The sequence below is a fragment of the Anoplophora glabripennis genome, unplaced genomic scaffold (genome assembly GCF_000390285.2).
Source record: "Anoplophora glabripennis isolate ALB-LARVAE unplaced genomic scaffold, Agla_2.0 scaffold39, whole genome shotgun sequence".
Taxonomy (NCBI): Eukaryota; Metazoa; Arthropoda; class Insecta; order Coleoptera; family Cerambycidae; genus Anoplophora; species Anoplophora glabripennis.
The window spans coordinates 375,099-394,077 of record NW_019416254.1 but is presented as its reverse complement, the minus strand read 5'-3'; the positions used below and the strand labels follow the sequence as shown (position 1 = coordinate 394,077).

General features: G+C 31.2%; 1 protein-coding gene across 2 annotated transcripts; it reads left to right on the top strand.

Moving 5' to 3' along the window:
* Nucleotides 1-425: 425 nt before the first annotated feature.
* On the top strand, nt 426-18,354 carry LOC108915740 (transient receptor potential cation channel protein painless-like). 2 transcript variants are annotated; one of them, XM_018721871.2, is made up of 3 exons: nt 474-560; nt 10,034-10,198; nt 14,542-18,354. In XM_018721871.2, exons 2-3 carry the CDS (start codon nt 10,174-10,176, stop codon nt 17,103-17,105), a joined length of 2,589 nt encoding a protein of 862 aa, XP_018577387.1. In that variant the 5' UTR covers nt 474-560; nt 10,034-10,173; the 3' UTR covers nt 17,106-18,354. The 2 variants fall into 2 exon arrangements, with proteins under 2 accessions (XP_018577379.1, XP_018577387.1); XM_018721863.2 differs by lacking the exon at nt 10,034-10,198 and having other exon boundaries at nt 426-560.
* The last annotated feature ends 625 nt before the right edge of the window (nt 18,355-18,979 follow it).

Sequence of the window (18,979 nt, the reverse complement as noted above, 5' to 3'; positions counted from 1 at the left end):
AAGGTACTTTATGAGTAGAATAGCTCCATATATTTTTTGCACTTATTTCCAGAACAGCCTGTATAATATGACTCTCCATACCAACTACATGAGACTTAATAAGACATACAGCGCAAAGCTCAGACGTGGAGTTCTTATTGCTTGTTTTTTAACCTCGGCAATAAAGAACCGGCATTGGAATTTAGTTAATAATACCTACTCGTATTCCACAGAACCAGTCCCAGTTCCCACAAAACATTTTTATTTTTATCAATGCTAATACCGCGAAGTTTATTTCATGTGAATTATTTTTTCTGCTAAAAATAAATGTGTTTTATGGTACTAACTACAACATACACCCGGCAGCCAAAAATACATTAACGATATACCTAGAACGAGATAAGATAGATATTCTCTTTACTGGTTACACATTTGTGAAAGTGAAGTTGAAGTGAAAAGCATGGGTCAAAGTCTTGGAGCGAGTACTAATAACCAAGATGTAGAACATGGCAAAGTAGTAGTGGAAATGAAAACTACGAATCAGAATCCTAAAGAACCAAACGAAACTTTAGATGAACAAGGTAGGTAAATATGTTAATATGTACTGTATTGACGGTGTGCTCGCAGAAACATGGATTGTCTTATGAATGTATGTACAGGGTCATCACTCGAAAATATTAGAATCGACTTTATTGTATTCGAAGACATATGAAAAGTAATAAATTTCTTTTATTTATATAAAAACAATGGGAAATAGCTGATAAGGGATATACTTACAGTAAGTAAATAGATAGTTGAAAACAAGGAAAATTTTTTATTTTTCAATTTACGAAAAGTCATTCTTGTTAAACACAATCTGTATTCTACTTTACAAACGATGTAATTTTAGATAAGCAAAATATGCAATTACATAGCGTACTAATTTTTTTTTCAAAAATAGCCCATTTTATCATTAGAATTCAATTAATACATTATGATTATTTAGAAATAATTAGTTGATATTATTCTATATTCAAAAACAATTTGTTTGAAAAGTAATTAGTAACACCTTTTTGTTTTATTATAAAATTGTTTCCGATCTCTTACACAAAACGGTTGTAGAAATCAAAACAAATTAAAGTAGTACGATTTCTTCCAAATTTAGAACTTGATTACACAGGCTGTTTTTATTTTTATAAGCAGGATTCCAGTAACTTATAGAGGTCATTTTAAGCAAAATAGTTTCAAAGACGTACTCGTCAAATCTCTTCTTTTTCAAGCTTTAGGACATTTCATTTTCCGAATCATTTTTCCGGATATCTTGTGAATGAAAAAGAATAATTGTTTTGACGAACGTACCAATTTTCACATTGATAGATTCCCCTGTGGCATACTTACTGGGTGGTTACTGGGTGGATTTTACTATTTTCTTAAAAAATGATAATATATTATGATACGGTTAGTAAAAGCATGATGGTTCATGGTTGCAAAAAAATCGAATGAAATGCAAAGTTGAGCACAAAGATCACAACTACGAAAATAAAGAAACAGAAGAATTTAAATCATAGCTCGTGAAAGTGACAATCATTAGTATCATTACCATGAAACTGTCACTATGAAAGATGCCTACTAAGTAAAAATGTTTTAAAAAATGTTACTGTTCTGAGCCATACATTATTTAGAAAATAATTATTTTTGACTAAACTACGCAGAATTCAAAAATGTCTAATTCATTAAAAAATAATATTATTTGCTTGATTACACGGTCGATAGCCGCACATAAGTCGTTCCTGGGCGCAAATGCGGCCTGCGTAATAATAATATGCCGCCTACTCTCCCGCACAAGTCTTCGACTTCTGGGCTAATTCTCGTAGTTAGAATGAGGAGAAGAGATATTATTATTCTTATTATTATTATATAATTCAAAGGAATAAAAACAATTCGAAAAATTTCTGTCAAGAGTAGTTACAAAACTATCCTTATTTATAACCAATTTTGATGAAACATGTGTGAAAGACCCTTATGGTATGATTATTACCTACAAGTTTCATTTCGTTATCCCAATCAGAAAGAAAGTTATTTTAAAAAATATCCAAATGATAAGAGCCCTTTGGAGGGGCATATCTCAGTAACGGTGCTCCGGAGGACCAATGTTTATAGGAACTTTTTTACTATTTTTAACCAACTGTTCCAAACACCCTGTATGTTTTAGACATAAAAATCTTTGGTGCAGTAAAAAATATTCCTGTTACTCAAATATATTGAAGATTTTCCAACGAATATACAAACTTTTTATTCACAAATGCCTCATCTTACCCTACATGCAGAGGAGAAGGTCCGAATATGGGCCCCTATTTTGTTTTTTATAGATTATTAACAAATTTTTTGACAAATACACCTAAAAATTGACACATTTAGTTCAAGAACTCGTCTACAATAATCAGCGCGGCAAAGTTCCGGAAAGATAACAAATACTGAGATATCAGTTAAAATATGAAAATTGAACAATATCTTGTATGAGGGTAGAGTGTATGAAATATGGGCCCCTATCAAAAATGATGCATAAGTTTACGTTTAACAAAGCAAACTTTATTTTCTAGTAAAAAACTTCATATACGATTATACAAAAGAGTAATGGCAACAACAGAAATTAGAAAGAAAGAAATTATTTGCAGAAGTCACAAATGTAATTTTTTTGTTATTTACGCTATTCATTGCCTTTATCATGTTTTCGGAGTTTCATTGTTTCCTTAAATTCTTTGGTAAAAACTTTGGTTTGTTACGTGGTATGGTCAACCTGGAAAAAGAACTGAATTCAAAATCAGGGGAGAATATAGGCCCTGGCCCATATTCGGACCCACAAAAGGCCCATATTACCAGCATTGCATGCCATTCAACAATAGATACCTATTATTTGTAGAGTTTAAGAGAATCAAAATATTTTCTGAACAAAACAAACTGATCTTTATACAAAATGTCTAGGTGAATATACAAAAATACCTAGTCACTAAAAATCGTATAAAACATAATAACAACTTACCTTCAGAAAATATTCAGAATTCCAGTAACACATTTACCACCACCTGTTTCTAACAATATAAGAAATCAACTGCACAATGTCGGTAAAACAGTTCGCTACTAGGTAGCTGTCTTTTAAAGTATTATTCAGTGATGCCGCTAGATGTTCTAATAGGAATAGTCATGGGGCCTATATTAAATGCATGGGCCATATTCGGACCTTCTCCTCTAATATTCGTATAAAAAATGTATATGTGAAGCTCAAAATACCAAACATATTGGAATATTATTTTCCGACAAATACGAACTTTTTAACCATATACGTTAAGTTGCGAAAATATCGAATATTCGCGAAACGCAAAGTTCACATAATTAGGACGATTTTTATTTTTACTACTCTATTTGTCTAAAGTTAAGATAAACAGATTAGATTCTAAGGAAATAAAAATATAATCTAGACCACTTTTGGGGAAATGGGGATTTATTTGTATACCTTTGATAACACAAAAATATGTTTTCAAAATCCCCTACATACAGTGCTTTCGAAAAGTAACGAATAAATTCATTATTTTTTAAATTGAGAAGTTTTCGAAAAAATCCCCTGGCACGTCGATTTTGTTTTTTGAAAAGGCACTTTTTGACATACGACCCATATTTGTGACGTCATCGTTGTTCGAGATATGACGTCATCGACAATTTTTTTAAATAGCAACAAGGGCTTCTGATTTCTCGGCCTACTTTTTTTCTCGGGACTCGAAAATTCTCGACTAGGAATTCCCGGAAATTCTCGAATTCTCGTGAAATTTCTAAAACTTAAAAAAGTCATAATTTTGGTATTGCAATGCAAAATATAAACATGCTATTATACTGAACAATCATCATTAACATTTATAATTTATTCAGTATTTTTATTAATTACTTATATGTTTCAACTTCTACTAACAAAACTAAATTAAACTTTGAGTATCTTCTTCTTAACTTTTAACTTGGTTTTTTATTAAACACTTTCATTATACTTATGTTTATTTCAATGTTTTTGAATCGTAGCTTTCTTAAAATAATTATTAATAATCATTAATCATGCAGCCTTTTAATTAAACAAATAGTAAATAAGGAATTTAACTGAAGAAATCTTAAAAAAACANTATTAAACACTTTCATTATACTTATGTTTATTTCAATGTTTTTGAATCGTAGCTTTCTTAAAATAATTATTAATAATCATTAATCATGCAGCCTTTTAATTAAACAAATAGTAAATAAGGAATTTAACTGAAGAAATCTTAAAAAAAACAAGCTTTAATTTACAGACACAGAAGCGTTCTTCCTATTAATTTATCACATATAATCACAATCTTTTAATTAACAATACAAAAATAAAATAATCAACCAAAGGAACAGGAACTAAATATTTTCAGAATCAACATCAACATTAGGTATGTGGGTACACATGTTTGCAAGTGACCCATATTTGAAAGCACAACGTCAAAAGCGCCGCAGGACGCCGCCGGACGAACCAGCGTTCCAAGAAGGGCTGCTGGCGCCGGTCACCAGACGCGTACCCATGAACGACCGACTTCAAACACAAGGCNAGTTAAAGAAGTCTAAAATTAATTCAAGATTTATACGGTTTTCGAGAGTATAAAAAAGTACTTAGTAATTTTAGTTAAAATACTGAAGGGTAAAGACGTCATTAAAAAAAGATGTGTAAAATTAAATGTACTTTGTCCTTTAAATAAGAGGGAGATTTTGTACAGAGATTGCTTATAGAAAAATATTTAAATACGTAGAAAAACGTATTCTATCTAAAAATACTATGTCGTTTCCCTGTTTCTTGGTAAAATTGTGCTTTAGGTGTCGTACGTAATTATGCATATATCGATAGAGTGAGTTTACATTTTGGATGAATTACACAAAAAACGTAAAATTACATGCTTAATGTAACTTTACTTGTATGATGTAATTTTACATTACCTACTGTGGAGTCAGAATAACTAATTATCTGGTATGTAATTTTACATAAAATTTTTATGAGTGTACATGTTTATATGAAGTTTTCTTCATAACATCGCCTTAGCAACCGGTTTTTTAAAATGTCTGGATGTTGTTTTCGAACACCCTGTATAGGAATTCTATACGCATTTCAGTTACGAATGGCATCACTTGTTTAATTTATCGCAAACTTCGAGCAGCTATTGTTTTAATGTTGGTAACTGGATTGACATTGAAAACATGTTGAATTTCGTATGAAACCGACATTGCAAATCTTCTGATGTTTAATTAAAAGAACTACCCAGTAATCCTGATTTTCTTGACTGTCACTTTTTAACTGTAATAAAGGACAAATGACCCCGCAGATACCTTAACGATTTTTATTTATATGGTTTTATATTACTTGTTACATTTATATGTATACATATTTTCTATTTATATTTTATATTTAATCTTTGTATTATTGTTTTAGTAAGAATATCATTTTACTTGTAAATTTGGAGCCTTATATGATTTGGTTGACGAATTTTATAAAAATATTATGGGATTAAAAATGTTATTTTGATAAAAAAAATATTAACGATTTTTATTTATTCTAGATATAATGTCAATACAAATGAGATATTTATATAGTTTTCTTAACCTTCAATTAGTTGAGGATCATTCGGATTTACTTGTGGAAGTCGATGGATGACCTGCAATATTTTTTATCAAAATAACATAAAAGTCCAATAATTTTTTAGTAAATTTCGTCAACTAAATCAGATAAACATACAAATTTACGAGTAAAATAATATTCATTCTAAAACAATAATATAAAGATTAAATATAAATGAAATAGATACAGAAAAAATATAGGTATATATAAATGTGAGAAGTAATATAAAACCACTGAAACAAAAATCGTTAATATTAAAATAAAAAAATGTGGAAAAATTCATTTATATTAAAAAAAAATTGTATGGTACATGTATGGCGCACATACACACAAACAAACTATCCTTCTCAGGGTAAAATTATGTGCAAAATTCCCTCGTGGTGCACATCGTGTTTCTCCAATGTCAGGGTAATTGGCGTTATTCTTTACAGGGTGGCCAAATGAAAACGCAACTGATCCATTTTCAGGAACTGCGTCAAGATTGTAGAAAAACGCTCAGACCGGTCGATTTTAGATTAAAGGGGAACATTCTTTGCTGGTAATTTTGACTCCGCCACTTTCACTTCCAAGCAAGGGTAAGCATCACCCCAAAATATTTAAATGGCATTGGGGGTTGAATAATATTTCTTTTGAAAGCTCTTACAATTCTCTTTACAACAGACTTTAAATTTTATAATTCCGCCCAATACTTTGAAAACAATTTACATTTCAAAATTTAAATTATGTTTAGTTGCTTACTTACTACTACTTAGTTGATTAAATGTTCAAACTGACGACCGCCCGCTTCCATACAAGAATAAAGATTTTGTTCGAAACGTTCGAGCACATTCCGAAGCATTTCCGGAGTGATTCGACGGCATTCGTCGACGATTCTTTGACGCAAATCTTCCAGCGACGCTGGCTGTGTTTTATAGATTTTACTTTTTAGGTATCCCCACAAAAAGAAATCAAGGGGCGATAAATCCGGTGATCGTGGAGGCCACTCAATGCTGCCTCTTCTCCCAATCCAATTCCGTAGAAAACGTTGGTCCAAATACTGACGGACAATTAACGCATAATGCGGAGGAGCACCGTCCTGTTGAAAAATCAAATGATCTTCATCATACTCTGGAACATTTTCAATAATATCAGTCAAGGCAGGGTCAATAGCGTCTTCCAGTAATTGCAAATACATTTGGCCAGTCAAATTACCAGGTAGAAAAAAAGGACCCACCAGCCGGTCACCGAAAATTCCAGCCCATACATTTAATTTTTCCGGTTGCTGTGTATGCACCTCGTGAAAAACTCTTGGGTTTGAATCGGACCAATAGCGGCAATTGTGACGATTTACCGTCCCGTTCAAGAAAAAACTGCATTCATCAGAAAAACAGATGTTAAAAAGGAACTGTGGATCGTTCCCTGCTCGCTCACTCATTATTTCGCAAAATTGCAAACGGCGGTCATAATCATCCTCATGAAGTTCCTGGACTAAATGTATTTTGTATGGATGGAATTTATTCTTCTTCAAAATGGTTTGTATGCTAGTTCGATTGATCCCAGACACAGATGCCAGCTGCCTCGTACTTAATGTAGGATCAAGATGAACTTGTCCCAAAACTGCAACTTCACTAGCTTCATTAACTATAGGTTTTTCAATTTCTCGTTTTTTATTGGCTACGTTCCCTGTCTCTTGAAATTTTTTTACTAACTCTAGAACATACTTCCTCCTGACATGTCGATCTTGATGTTGTTCATTAAATAGCTGAGCTGTTCTATTCGCACATTTATTGTTCATAAAGTAAAGCGAAATGATATCTACCCTTTCCGCAATGGAATAAACCATAGTGTTTAATTTTCAAAAACACAATTAAATAAACTACCAACCAACGCTTCCAAATAATACTAGAAAATAATTTGGAATCCACTAATTTTACGTTCATTGTGTGTGTATAGCATTCATTTCTGTTTTTTACAATTGTGTTTTTTTTTACGAAAGTGATAACAAATCGCCAAAAACCAATGTAACGCAAGAAATACTAAATTTATACCATTGGCGTACTTAACTCGAATGACTGACATTTTTACCGTTACTAATTGTTTGTACATAAGTTTCAACTTTAAAATCAAAATTCTTAATAAGTATTGGGCGGAATTATAAAATTTAAAGTCTGTTGTAAAGAGAATTGTAAGAGCTTTCAAAAGAAATATTACTCAACCCCCAAAGCCATTTAAATATTTTGGGGTGGTGCTTACCCTTGCTTGGGGGTGAAAGTGGCGGAGTCAAAAATACCAGCTAAGAATGTCCCCCTTTAATCTAAAATCGACTGGTCCGAGCGTTTTTCTACAATCTTGACGCAGTTCCTGAAAATGACTCTGTTTCGTTTTCATTTGGCCACCCTGTATATTATGTGAGAACAGATTTCTATAAAAATATAGGGTGATTTCGCATTAAATACAGAAACTGCAGCAATAGATTAGTTGCCAAGAAATAAGTAGACTTTGCCGTATTAACATTTTGCCTGGAGAACGTGGTATTCGAGATACAGGGTGTTCAAATTCCAAAAAAAAATATTTTCGATCACATCTACATATTACACTGAATGATGTGAATAAAACTTATTTTAGCGTATTCACGTAATTAGACCTTTTATAGAATGTAATATTAACCTCGTGGTATTAACCAGTGGCGCGCTACTGAAGGGGCCTAAAAAAAATGCGCCACGGGCAGTTTTTTGTAGAAATAATACTGTTACATCGAATGAGTAAAAAGTGACTCTTGGTATTTTTTAATAGCAGTCGTTNTTAACTCGATTGACTGACATTTTTACCGTTACTAATTGTTTGTACATAAGTTTCAACTTTAAAATCAAAATTCTTAATAAGTATTGGGCGGAATTATAAAATTTAAAGTCTGTTGTAAAGAGAATTGTAAGAGCTTTCAAAAGAAATATTACCACAACCCCCAAAGCCATTTAAATATTTTGGGGTGGTGCTTACCCTTGCTTGGGGGGTGAAAGTGGCGGAGTCAAAAATACCAGCTAAGAATGTCCCCCTTTAATCTAAAATCGACTGGTCTGAGCGTTTTTCTACAATCTTGACGCAGTTCCTGAAAATGACTGTTTCGTTTTCATTTGGCCACCCTGTATATTATGTGAGAACAGATTTCTATAAAAATATAGGATGATTTCGCATTAAATACAGAAACTGCAGCAATAGATTAGTTGCCAAAAATAAGTAGACTTTGCTGTATTAACATTTTGCCTGGAGAACGTGGTATTCGAGATACAGGGTGTTCAAATTCCCAAAAAAAATATTTTCGATCACATCTTCATATTACGCTGAATGATTTGAATAAAACTTATTATAGCGTATTCACGTAATTAGACCTTTTATAGAATGTAATATTAACCTCGTGTATTAACCAGTGGCGCGCTACTGAAGGGACCTAAAAAAAAATGCGCCACGGGCAGTTTTTTGTAGAAATAATGTTAAATTCAGATACTGTTACATCGAATGAGTAAAAAGTGACTCTTGGTATTTTTTAATAGTAGCAGTCGTTTAGGAGGTAATCTACTTATTTGGCGACAATAATGCGCAAATTTAATCCACCTACTCATATTTGTTTAAAATGCATCAGAAAAAATTAAATCTTTTGTCTGCATTATCAGTTAGTAAGCTTTACGATGATCTCGCTTTAGTATTATAACTAACTTTGTTTATTTATTTCTGAAGTTGCAGTCCTAAAAATGGAGGAAAATTTTTAATCTCCTCATGGAAAATCATATCATGATAAGTTCCTGTATAAATAGATTAGAATGTGTCAAAAGTGTATCTATGTGGAAGGACTTCGTTTTGGACAACTATTGTAGGACTGATTACTTAATTACTTACTCAACCTATTTGCTAATGTTATTTTATTAGGTATTTAGTTTTGAAATTTTTTCCAGAAATAAAATTATTTCTACAAAAAACCGCCAGTGACGTATTTTTTTCTTAGGAAAATGGGGCGTCACCTCCAGTAGCAGGCCACTGGTTAAAGTCACAGGTTAATATTACATTCAATAAACGGTCTAATTAAGCAAATACGCTGTAGTAAATTTCATTTGATTACGTCAGGGCATTATGAAGATATGGCAGAAAAAATATATTTTTTTGTAAACTTAAACCCTGCATCTCGAATACCGAGTCTCCCAGGAAAAAAGTTTATAGTGCAAATTCTACTTATTTTTTGGTAATGGTAATGAATATAGGACGGCAGTTTCTGTATTTAAAGTGAAATCACCCTGTATATGCTAATCATTGTAAACAAGCTACATTATGTGTCAAAAAGTTATATTTGCTACATTATAAATATGTTAAAAAAATTATGTTCGAGAGTAAATTAGTTTTTCACTGTTTTTGACCTTTTATGGGCCCTGCCGCCTCCAGATGGGCATTTGGAGCTTCATGGCCATGAAGACTTTTGAACCATGATAAGAAAGGGACAACATATCAATTTTTCATGAAATTTCCCCGAAAGACCAATTTATATGAGGTGTTTGCGAGGTTCATAAATGTAACGTGTGGGAATGGCTCCAGCATCGCCATTTTGTAGTAGGTATTTATGAATAGGTATTTTCTTTTGGAACTCTTAAAGACATAATCAATAATAGCCTTGAGTATTATAAGGTATCCTCTAACTTTTTTCCATTAACAAATAATCACAAAAGACGTTTAATTTTATAATTTCTTCTTAATGTTTCAACAAAAATTTCAGTAATTAGGTTTTCAATAGATTTAATGTGAAGAATTATGTTAAATCTTACACAAATAAATTAATATCGTTTATGAAGGTACCCATGATGCATTTTGAAAACATTATTCTCATTAAATCTATTGGAGAAAAGGTTTCTGTATTCAAGTCACTTTTTCAGTGTATACTACAACACCATCACTTAGAATAAATCTGATCCGCTTCTATACTTTTCTAAATCTAAGATATTCATGCCCTATGTCTAAGGGCACAAATATGCTGAAACGTCGCTACACGCGTTCAACGACACTTCGCGAAACAAAACTGATTGATATGAACAGCCAATCATCAAGTGAAGCGCCGTTTGAGGCATGAAGCAGCGCCCTAACATTTTTTCCCTAGGCAGCATCAGCAATGACAGAAATTCATAAGTTGATGTTGATTTATTGAAAGTGGAAATAGGCATTCCTATCCCAATTTATTTTAATTGGGTAGAAGAAATGTAAAACCAGTATACGGGTTAATAGAGAGAAATAAATATAAATTACGTAAATTGTTCAATGTTTCAACCTTATAACAGATAGAGTATATCGCCTTTTGCATACATCTAGTTACGGAGATACAAATGATGTACACCTCAAAAGTGACCACTCTGTAGAGTTAGGTATGCACACAACTTTTATAATGGATATATTACTAATACGGTACGGCCTTGAATGTAAAATACTAAAAATAATCAATTATTTTAACAAATTCTTCTGTGTTGTTCAAGTTTTCATTTCCTAGTAAAATAAAAATGAACATACTAGTTTATTTGTAGCTTTCCAAGGCATCATGAGGCCCCAGTAGGATCCTATAATTTATTTAGTCAGTTTTAGCATTTACCTGGAAGCGATGTTAATATATACTCGTATATTATTTGTTAGTGTACTTGTGATTGTCTTTTCTAAATTACAAGGCTGTGGTACAAAAGAAGGAGGAGTATTTGACATTAGATTTACAGATTATACGTAAATGAATGACCGTACTTTAACGATGGTAGTTTCCTTGGATGAAAATAAATCGATTCAGAACATACCAGGTATATTTTAGAGCTGTTAAGCGCATTCAAACATTTTTTTAAATCTAGTCTAGCATAGTTTGATTTCATTTAATAAATGAATTGAAACAATATTCTTTGATACCAGAATCTAGGTATGTAATACTCTTAATGTATGTAATTGAGGGAGATATAACTACTTTATGATCTACATACCCCAACGTGAATTGAATTATACCGCGAGAGTAAGTAAATAGTAACAATGTCTGACAATGAATATAAAACAAAAACACACCTGATATATTGACATTGTTAAATAATCATTCAAAGAAATACAAGTTAGGAGTTTTGTCTTTAGGGTTCGATATTTTTGCATACATAGAATTTGATTTGATAAGATTTATAAAAAAGTGTAAACAGTAAAACAAAAAATACATAGTTGCATAATCAGGGGACCAATATTATGCCTCTAAAAAATCAAGGCTAATATGATTATTTTTCGAAACATTTGAAAAAAAAACGAAATTTTGGAAATACGTTTTTGTTTCATTTCAGCCTTGTTTGAGGTGATATTGAAAAAAAGAAGAACACTTTCTCATGGCAACCATTTGCCCGAAAAATTAATCTTCAATGTATTCGTTCCAAATTTATCTAAATTTTTCATTTAGGTTTCATGTTTATTGAATTATCGTACACTCTAAGTGTTGGTAGACCCTGAGAAATCCACCTAATTATTTAAACTACATATTACCATCACCATCACACGTTACAATAAAACATTAATAGAGTTTTAATCTCCAGGACTTGGTCATACATAATTCGATAAGTTGTTGCGTCAAAATTAAAACTTTATTACAATTTCAATTTTGTTATGACAATTTAATTCTTAAAAATGCATATGAACAACCAAAACTCCAAACGAATATTATACTTTAAAAAATTACAGTAAATATTCAAAAACGTTTCCGTTTTGGCAAATGTTGAAAATGAAGATAAACATAATATGATCGGAATTTATTAAACCTGTAACCGCAACTGTGAAAGAGCATATCAAATGTATTTGTATGCATATCCTGAAAAAAATTAGGTCGAAATTTGTTTGAATTTTGAGTACTCGAAATAACTATGAGTACCTACGGGATTAAAACTCTAATAATGTTTTATTGTAAGGTGTGAGGGTAATAGTTTAAATAACTAAGTGGATTTCACATGGTCTAACGACACTTAGAGTGTACGATAATTCAATAAACATAGAAATGTAAAAAAATTATATAAATTTGGAACGAATACATTGAAGATGAATTTTTCGAGACAAAACGTCTGAGCCTGGTTCGGACTGAGGCAGTACAGTTGGGGGTTATGAAGGCTTGTTAAAAATGTAATAAATTTTGCAGGGTCGTATTTAAGAAAATGAAGTTGATGATGGTCCTGAGAGACGAAACGTTACATATAAAAATTGATTATGCCATTCGATAGAGGGCAAAAAGTTGCCATGAGAAAGTGTCCTTCTTTTTTCAATATCACCTAAAACAAGTCTCAAAATCAAACAAAAACGGATTTCCAAAATTTCGTTTTTTTTTTCAAATATTTCTAAAACTAATCATTTTAACCTTGATTTTTTAGAGACATAATGTTGGTCCGTGGATTATGCAACTCTGCCCCCAGTTAAGCTCCTTCGTATCTCTTACCGTTTCCAAGATCTCTGTAATGAGAAGCGAATGGTAACGGCCTATAGAAGTCACTAAGAATACCTAGAACAACGTCTGTTACTCAGCTCTATTCAAATGTCAATTGAGGTAGAACCCTTAGGGTCGTTTCACACCAAGATAGTTCAGTCTAGCTAGAACCATCTCTTCTCCTCTGCCTCTTCTGTGTTTAACCGATTATTTCTCAAATTTAGTCCAGTTCAGTTGCATCCAATCAGGACAATTCCAGCCACATCTTCTCGATCAACTCATTCTATCCACAGTTATGTTCATCAGTATTTAAAGTGTGTCAATGAGGGGATTTGCGAAAAATGGTTATACCCCTCTAGCTAAAAAAGTTACGTGGATTAGACAATAGAATAAGAGCGAACATATAGAAAATATGATTTTGAGTACATCCTACAGGATAAGTAATAAATAAGTATAATCAAGGTTATTATTTGAGTCATTTTAAAGGAAAACGTGTTACAGGGTATAACAAAAATAATGTTACGACTTCGCCAGCAGATAGAACACTCAATATTTAAAAAAAAAACATACCCAGAAGTGAGACAAATAGGGGCACTTTATATAAAATTTTTGCATAAAGTGATAAGCAACCCACTTGTCAAGTAGATTCAATTTTTGCGCTCATTAACGTGATTTTCGGCGATTTATCACTAGTTTTTGCCAATTACTCAACATTTTGGGGGTGGTTGAGCTAAACGGGCTTCAGATTCGGATTCGGTACGTCAAAATAGACGACATTTTTTATTTTGTGTAATCGACTTATTTTGATAGTGTTTGTTTTGAATTGTAACCTGAGACAATGTAATAAATTTTATTCTAAATAACATTTTATAATTTTTTCACATCTCTTATTCAACAAAATTAAAATAGGGTGATTAATTCAATATGTACAATATAGTAATAAAATTTAATTTTGACCAAATTTTCCTAATGAATTATTTTGATATATTAAACGAAAAATCCTTTTTCTTCTGCATAGAAAATAATTTTGTACGCGACTACTAGCTTTTCAGAAAAAAAATACGTTAAGGATTTGTAACTAAGTAGAATTATTTCCCAAAATATAGAAATTTTTTGTCGATAACATCAATGGGTAAGACGATCCGGCGACACCCTGTACATATTATTAAATATTAAAAAAGAAGTGATTGTTTGTGTTTCTTAACTCATAGGATATATTTATTATGTTCTGAGTCAAAAATTATATCATTTCTTAATAGCAAACACCTGGTAGATGTCGGCCCACTTAAAACTACAAATTATATAATTTTATACATTTGAACAGAAACAGTCATGTTTGCCTTTCTCAAATTGACGAATTATTAAAACATTTGTATTTAAACATATTAAAGTTATTACCACTAGTATCAAAATTTTTATTTTTTTGCCTGTTTATATTTTCCCTTTATCTTATACGAATTATATTCACTAAAAAACACTTTTTTTTCAGGAAAGAGAGAAAAAGAACTGCTAAAGTTAATAGTTGGTGAAACAGGAAAAGGAAGATATAGTTTTTATGAAAGTGATATACAAAGTATTCGTAATATTATAGAAGCAAGTAAAAAATTTCTAACATACCAATACTGGAAAGATAACAAAATAAGGTCTATTCTACATATAGCCAAATATAGTTCCAAACTTAGATATGATATTAAACAAATGATAATAAATACGATTGTAGATGTCGGGTATAGATCATTTACATTTTCTGAGAATTCATCTTTTAGCGACAAGTGCTACTCCTTGTTTTTTGTGGCCGCTAAAGGCGATTTCAAGCAACTGAAAAAAATAGTTACTTATTTTAGAAATAATAATTTAACCAAAATACACGATACTCGTGAAGGAGATACCGTAATTTCTTTTATGATAAAATTTGGAGATCATGATCAAAAAGAATTTTTAAGCTGTTTTAAATTTATGCTAGATGAAGGTATTGACGTCGAAAGAATTGATTATTATAAAAATAACGTAAAAGAAATTATTAAGAAAGAAGTTGAATTTTTAGAGAAAAATAATATTGGTGACGGTTTTATTGATAAATTGAGAAATATTCTAGACTATGTTGATAAATTTGCCAAACGAGGAGAAAATCTTGACACAATAATAAATTATAAATATAAAATCTTTCAAGCAATTATAAAGGACGACAAAAGCTTGAAAGGGTTTTTAAAAAAAGAGTTAATAGATTCGGATGATGGAGAGAATACCCTCCTACAACTGGCTATTATTAAGAATAATGTAGAAATAACGAAGGAATTGTTAAACGCGGGAGCGGATCCTAATCGTATAGTTGAAGGAGGGAACGAGGAAGAGCCTCTAGTATTGGCTGCTAAATTAGCTAGGGATAATATTTTTAAAGAAATTTTAAAAAATAAGAATACTAAGATTAACAAGAGCATGTTTATAAAGTTCGTGAAAGAATTAAAATTGAAATTCTTAAATTCTTTATTAGAATCTAAAAATTTGAATGTTGATATTGAATATAGAGGAAAAACGCCATTGCACTACGCTATAATAGGAAAAAATAGAAAAGCTGTACAATCTTTACTTCAAAGAGGTTCTCTTGTAGATGACGTTTGTTTACAGAACATCAATCCTAAGGATTTAGAAGATTATTTGAATTCATGCATAAAATCAGACAATTACAAAAAAGATATGGAAGAAGGTAATTATAAGTCATTTCTGGTATTTGACTTTTTTATAAATTCCTGTAGAAAACATCACAAAACAGAAAAAAGTTATCAACATTCTGATGAATCGGCAAGACTGTATAATAGCAGCTCGATATGTTCCAACAGATTTGATTCAGAAGTTGCAGTTATTCGAAACATTGGAAACATTAAGAGGCTTAAATATCTCCTTGAGCATCCGTTAGTGTACATATATATTATGCTTAAATGGCATTGTGTACTGAACTATTATTATTTTTTTGTTATCGTTAAGTCTATTTTCTATTTAATTATCGACAGTTTAATATACACAGACTCCTTTAATTTATGGATTCTAATTCCTGTCATACTGGTTCAGTTATTAGTTGTCTGCTACAACTATTCCGAATTTAAATTGGAATTTAGGCGATACACTTTGCATTTTATTTTAGAAATTCTTATATTTTTGTGTCTAATAATAATCTGTTGTTTAAAATTTATAAATTTAGCTAATTACAATGGTGTTGTAGGTGTAATAAATCAAATATCAGCCTTTGTTATTATTTTCACATCTGTATCCGCTCTATTAACAGTAGGTTACCATTTAAAATTATCAAAATGGATGTCAATGGCTAAAAGAGTTTTTAAAAATTTCAGTATATTGCTATTATTCTTTATGATTCCTATAAGTGCATTTGCAGCGTCATTTAACTTATTACTTCCAGTTAATGAAAACAGCAACACAACCGAAAGCGACAATGCGGATTTTTCCAGTTTTTCTCGAGCACTTTCCAGAACATTAATTATGATAGGCGGCGATATAGGAGACAAAAAATTTACTGGACCAGGAAGTTACTTACTTTTCCTTTTTTTCACTATCGGTATAGCAATAATACTACTAAACTTTTGGACTGGTGTTGCAGTTTCTGATATTAAAGAAATCGAGGAACAGTCAACGATTGTGGCTTTTAAGAATGTTATAGTGTTTATAGAAAGTGCAGAGATAATGTACCGGTTTCTTTACAATATAAAATTTAATACATGCCTACGCGGTGCGTTCAAATACGTCCAAGTACCCTTTATAAAGCCAAGAGTATATTTAAAGAAAAATAACAATTTTTTATTTGGCATCGATTTTTTCATTAATTCTCAGAAACAATTTAGGAGAAATACACACTTTGAGAAATGTAAAATACCAATTAATATTATATCAAAAATCAAGTCACTTTCTGAAGAAGAAACCGACGTAAATGTTGAGAAGGCACTGAAGGAATTAATCGACAAAACAAAATCGTTCGACAGTATCATGGCGAAATTGAATAAACTTGAACAGCTTCTTCAGAACCAAAGTAATAAAAATAAATAAACATAAATTTGGATAATCTACCTGATTAGGAGTGTCCCAATATTCATGCAAGAAGTAGTACTGATAGAAAACGGGTTTTTAATTAAAAATTGTAAATTTTGTATTGTTTCATAATGATGACAGTAGGGTTATGAATCGAATAGCATATCGGGTAAATGACCTCTACGGCTTTGCTAGCACATACGTACTCTTTTACCGAAATTTTCCATGACCGTTTGCATAAATGCGACTAAATTTCGTTGATACAGCGTTCAATTGCCTCCTTCAAGGCGTGGGTGCTAGTGGGCTTGCTGGCATAAATCTTAAACTTCAAAAAACCCCAAAGGAAAAGTCCAACAGCGTTAAATCGCATGATCTGGGCGACCAAAACTAGAAAGTACACAATCAGGAAATGATTCAAGCAGTAATTCATTTGTTTGTCGGGTTGTATAGCATGTGGCACTCTCTTGTTGAAACCATATCTTGCAATTTAGGGACAAAAAACTGGATTATCATGTCACGATACCGAGCAGCATTAACTGTTAACCAACCTGTTTAGTTTATAGGAAAGTGACATCTTTACAATGTAGAGATGAAAGTGAAAATGCAAATCTATTATTTTTATTTAATATATTTAAAAAACTAAGAATAATGTTTCGCTTGGCAAATGTCATCTTTAATGTGAATGTAACAATAAAGAAATTGATCTTTGAAAATATTGCGTTGGTTGCTATGACGAGTAGAAAAAAATCTAATTTGAAATGAAATACGTACTCTTTCCTTTTCTGAATTTGCCTCATTTGCCACTGTCGCGACCATTATCCACTCAGAAAATAACAACATTTTCATCTTTTTATTTGCAAAATAATTTAATTAATTCATTCATTCATTTTCATTTGCTTCGAACAAAATCATGTGCCAATTCATTCATTCATACTTGGACAGCAGCTGTTTCAAAGCTGTCTATCTAATCTTAAGCAAACTAAAATGTGGATAATGTACCTGATATTTGTTTAATTTTTGTATATACTTGTAAATGCATTATGCAAAGTTAGTTATTTGTAAGCAGAATCCGTTAATATATATCCTTCTACGTAAGGTTATATTTAACATTCTATGTCTGTAAGTATGTACTATGTATATATACATAATTAATTGTTTCATAATGACTGTTAATTTGTACATATTTTTTGCTCTGTGATCGAGAATATAAATATATTCTTCATATGTAATAATTATAGATTGAATTTATTGAACTGAAAAAATAGATAATACCTAATTATAAGTTGGGACCAATGTGTTTAATTTCTACTTTATCACTAGTCCATGATACCCAAAGCTCTGCACTACCGGAAAAAGCTAAGGGCACAAAAAAAATCGGAAATTTTTTAATGATTTTTGACAGTCTGTATTCAGTGAAAAAATGATCGTATCGATATAAAAAAAGCGGTTTGAAGCTCTAGTTTCAAGATCTTTTGACAAAAATTTTTTTTGAGCTCCGGTTATTGCGCAATCAGAAAATAGCGCGAGAAAAAAAATTCCTTCCAAATTTTTTTATTTATTTGCGCAGGAAAATAATTTTTTTTTACTTAGACTTCTGTATAGGTCTATGAGCTTCATTATTCAGTTTTTGTTTTTGTTTTTTGGTCTCTACACGTTAATTCTTTGTTAAGATATCCGGCTTTGAATGAAAAAAAGATGCTTTTGTCTTTGGTCATCAATATCTCTGTAATTAATGACTGCACAGTAAATTTAAGGGCAATTTTGAAAACTTGAATAAAACCTCTACAAGGACCATTTTGGTTTATGAAGAAAAAAATTTTTTCGTCCTTAACTTTAATTTGAAAAAAGTGTAAAAATTGGCTTTTTGCAGTTTTTTCTGAAAATCTACCCCT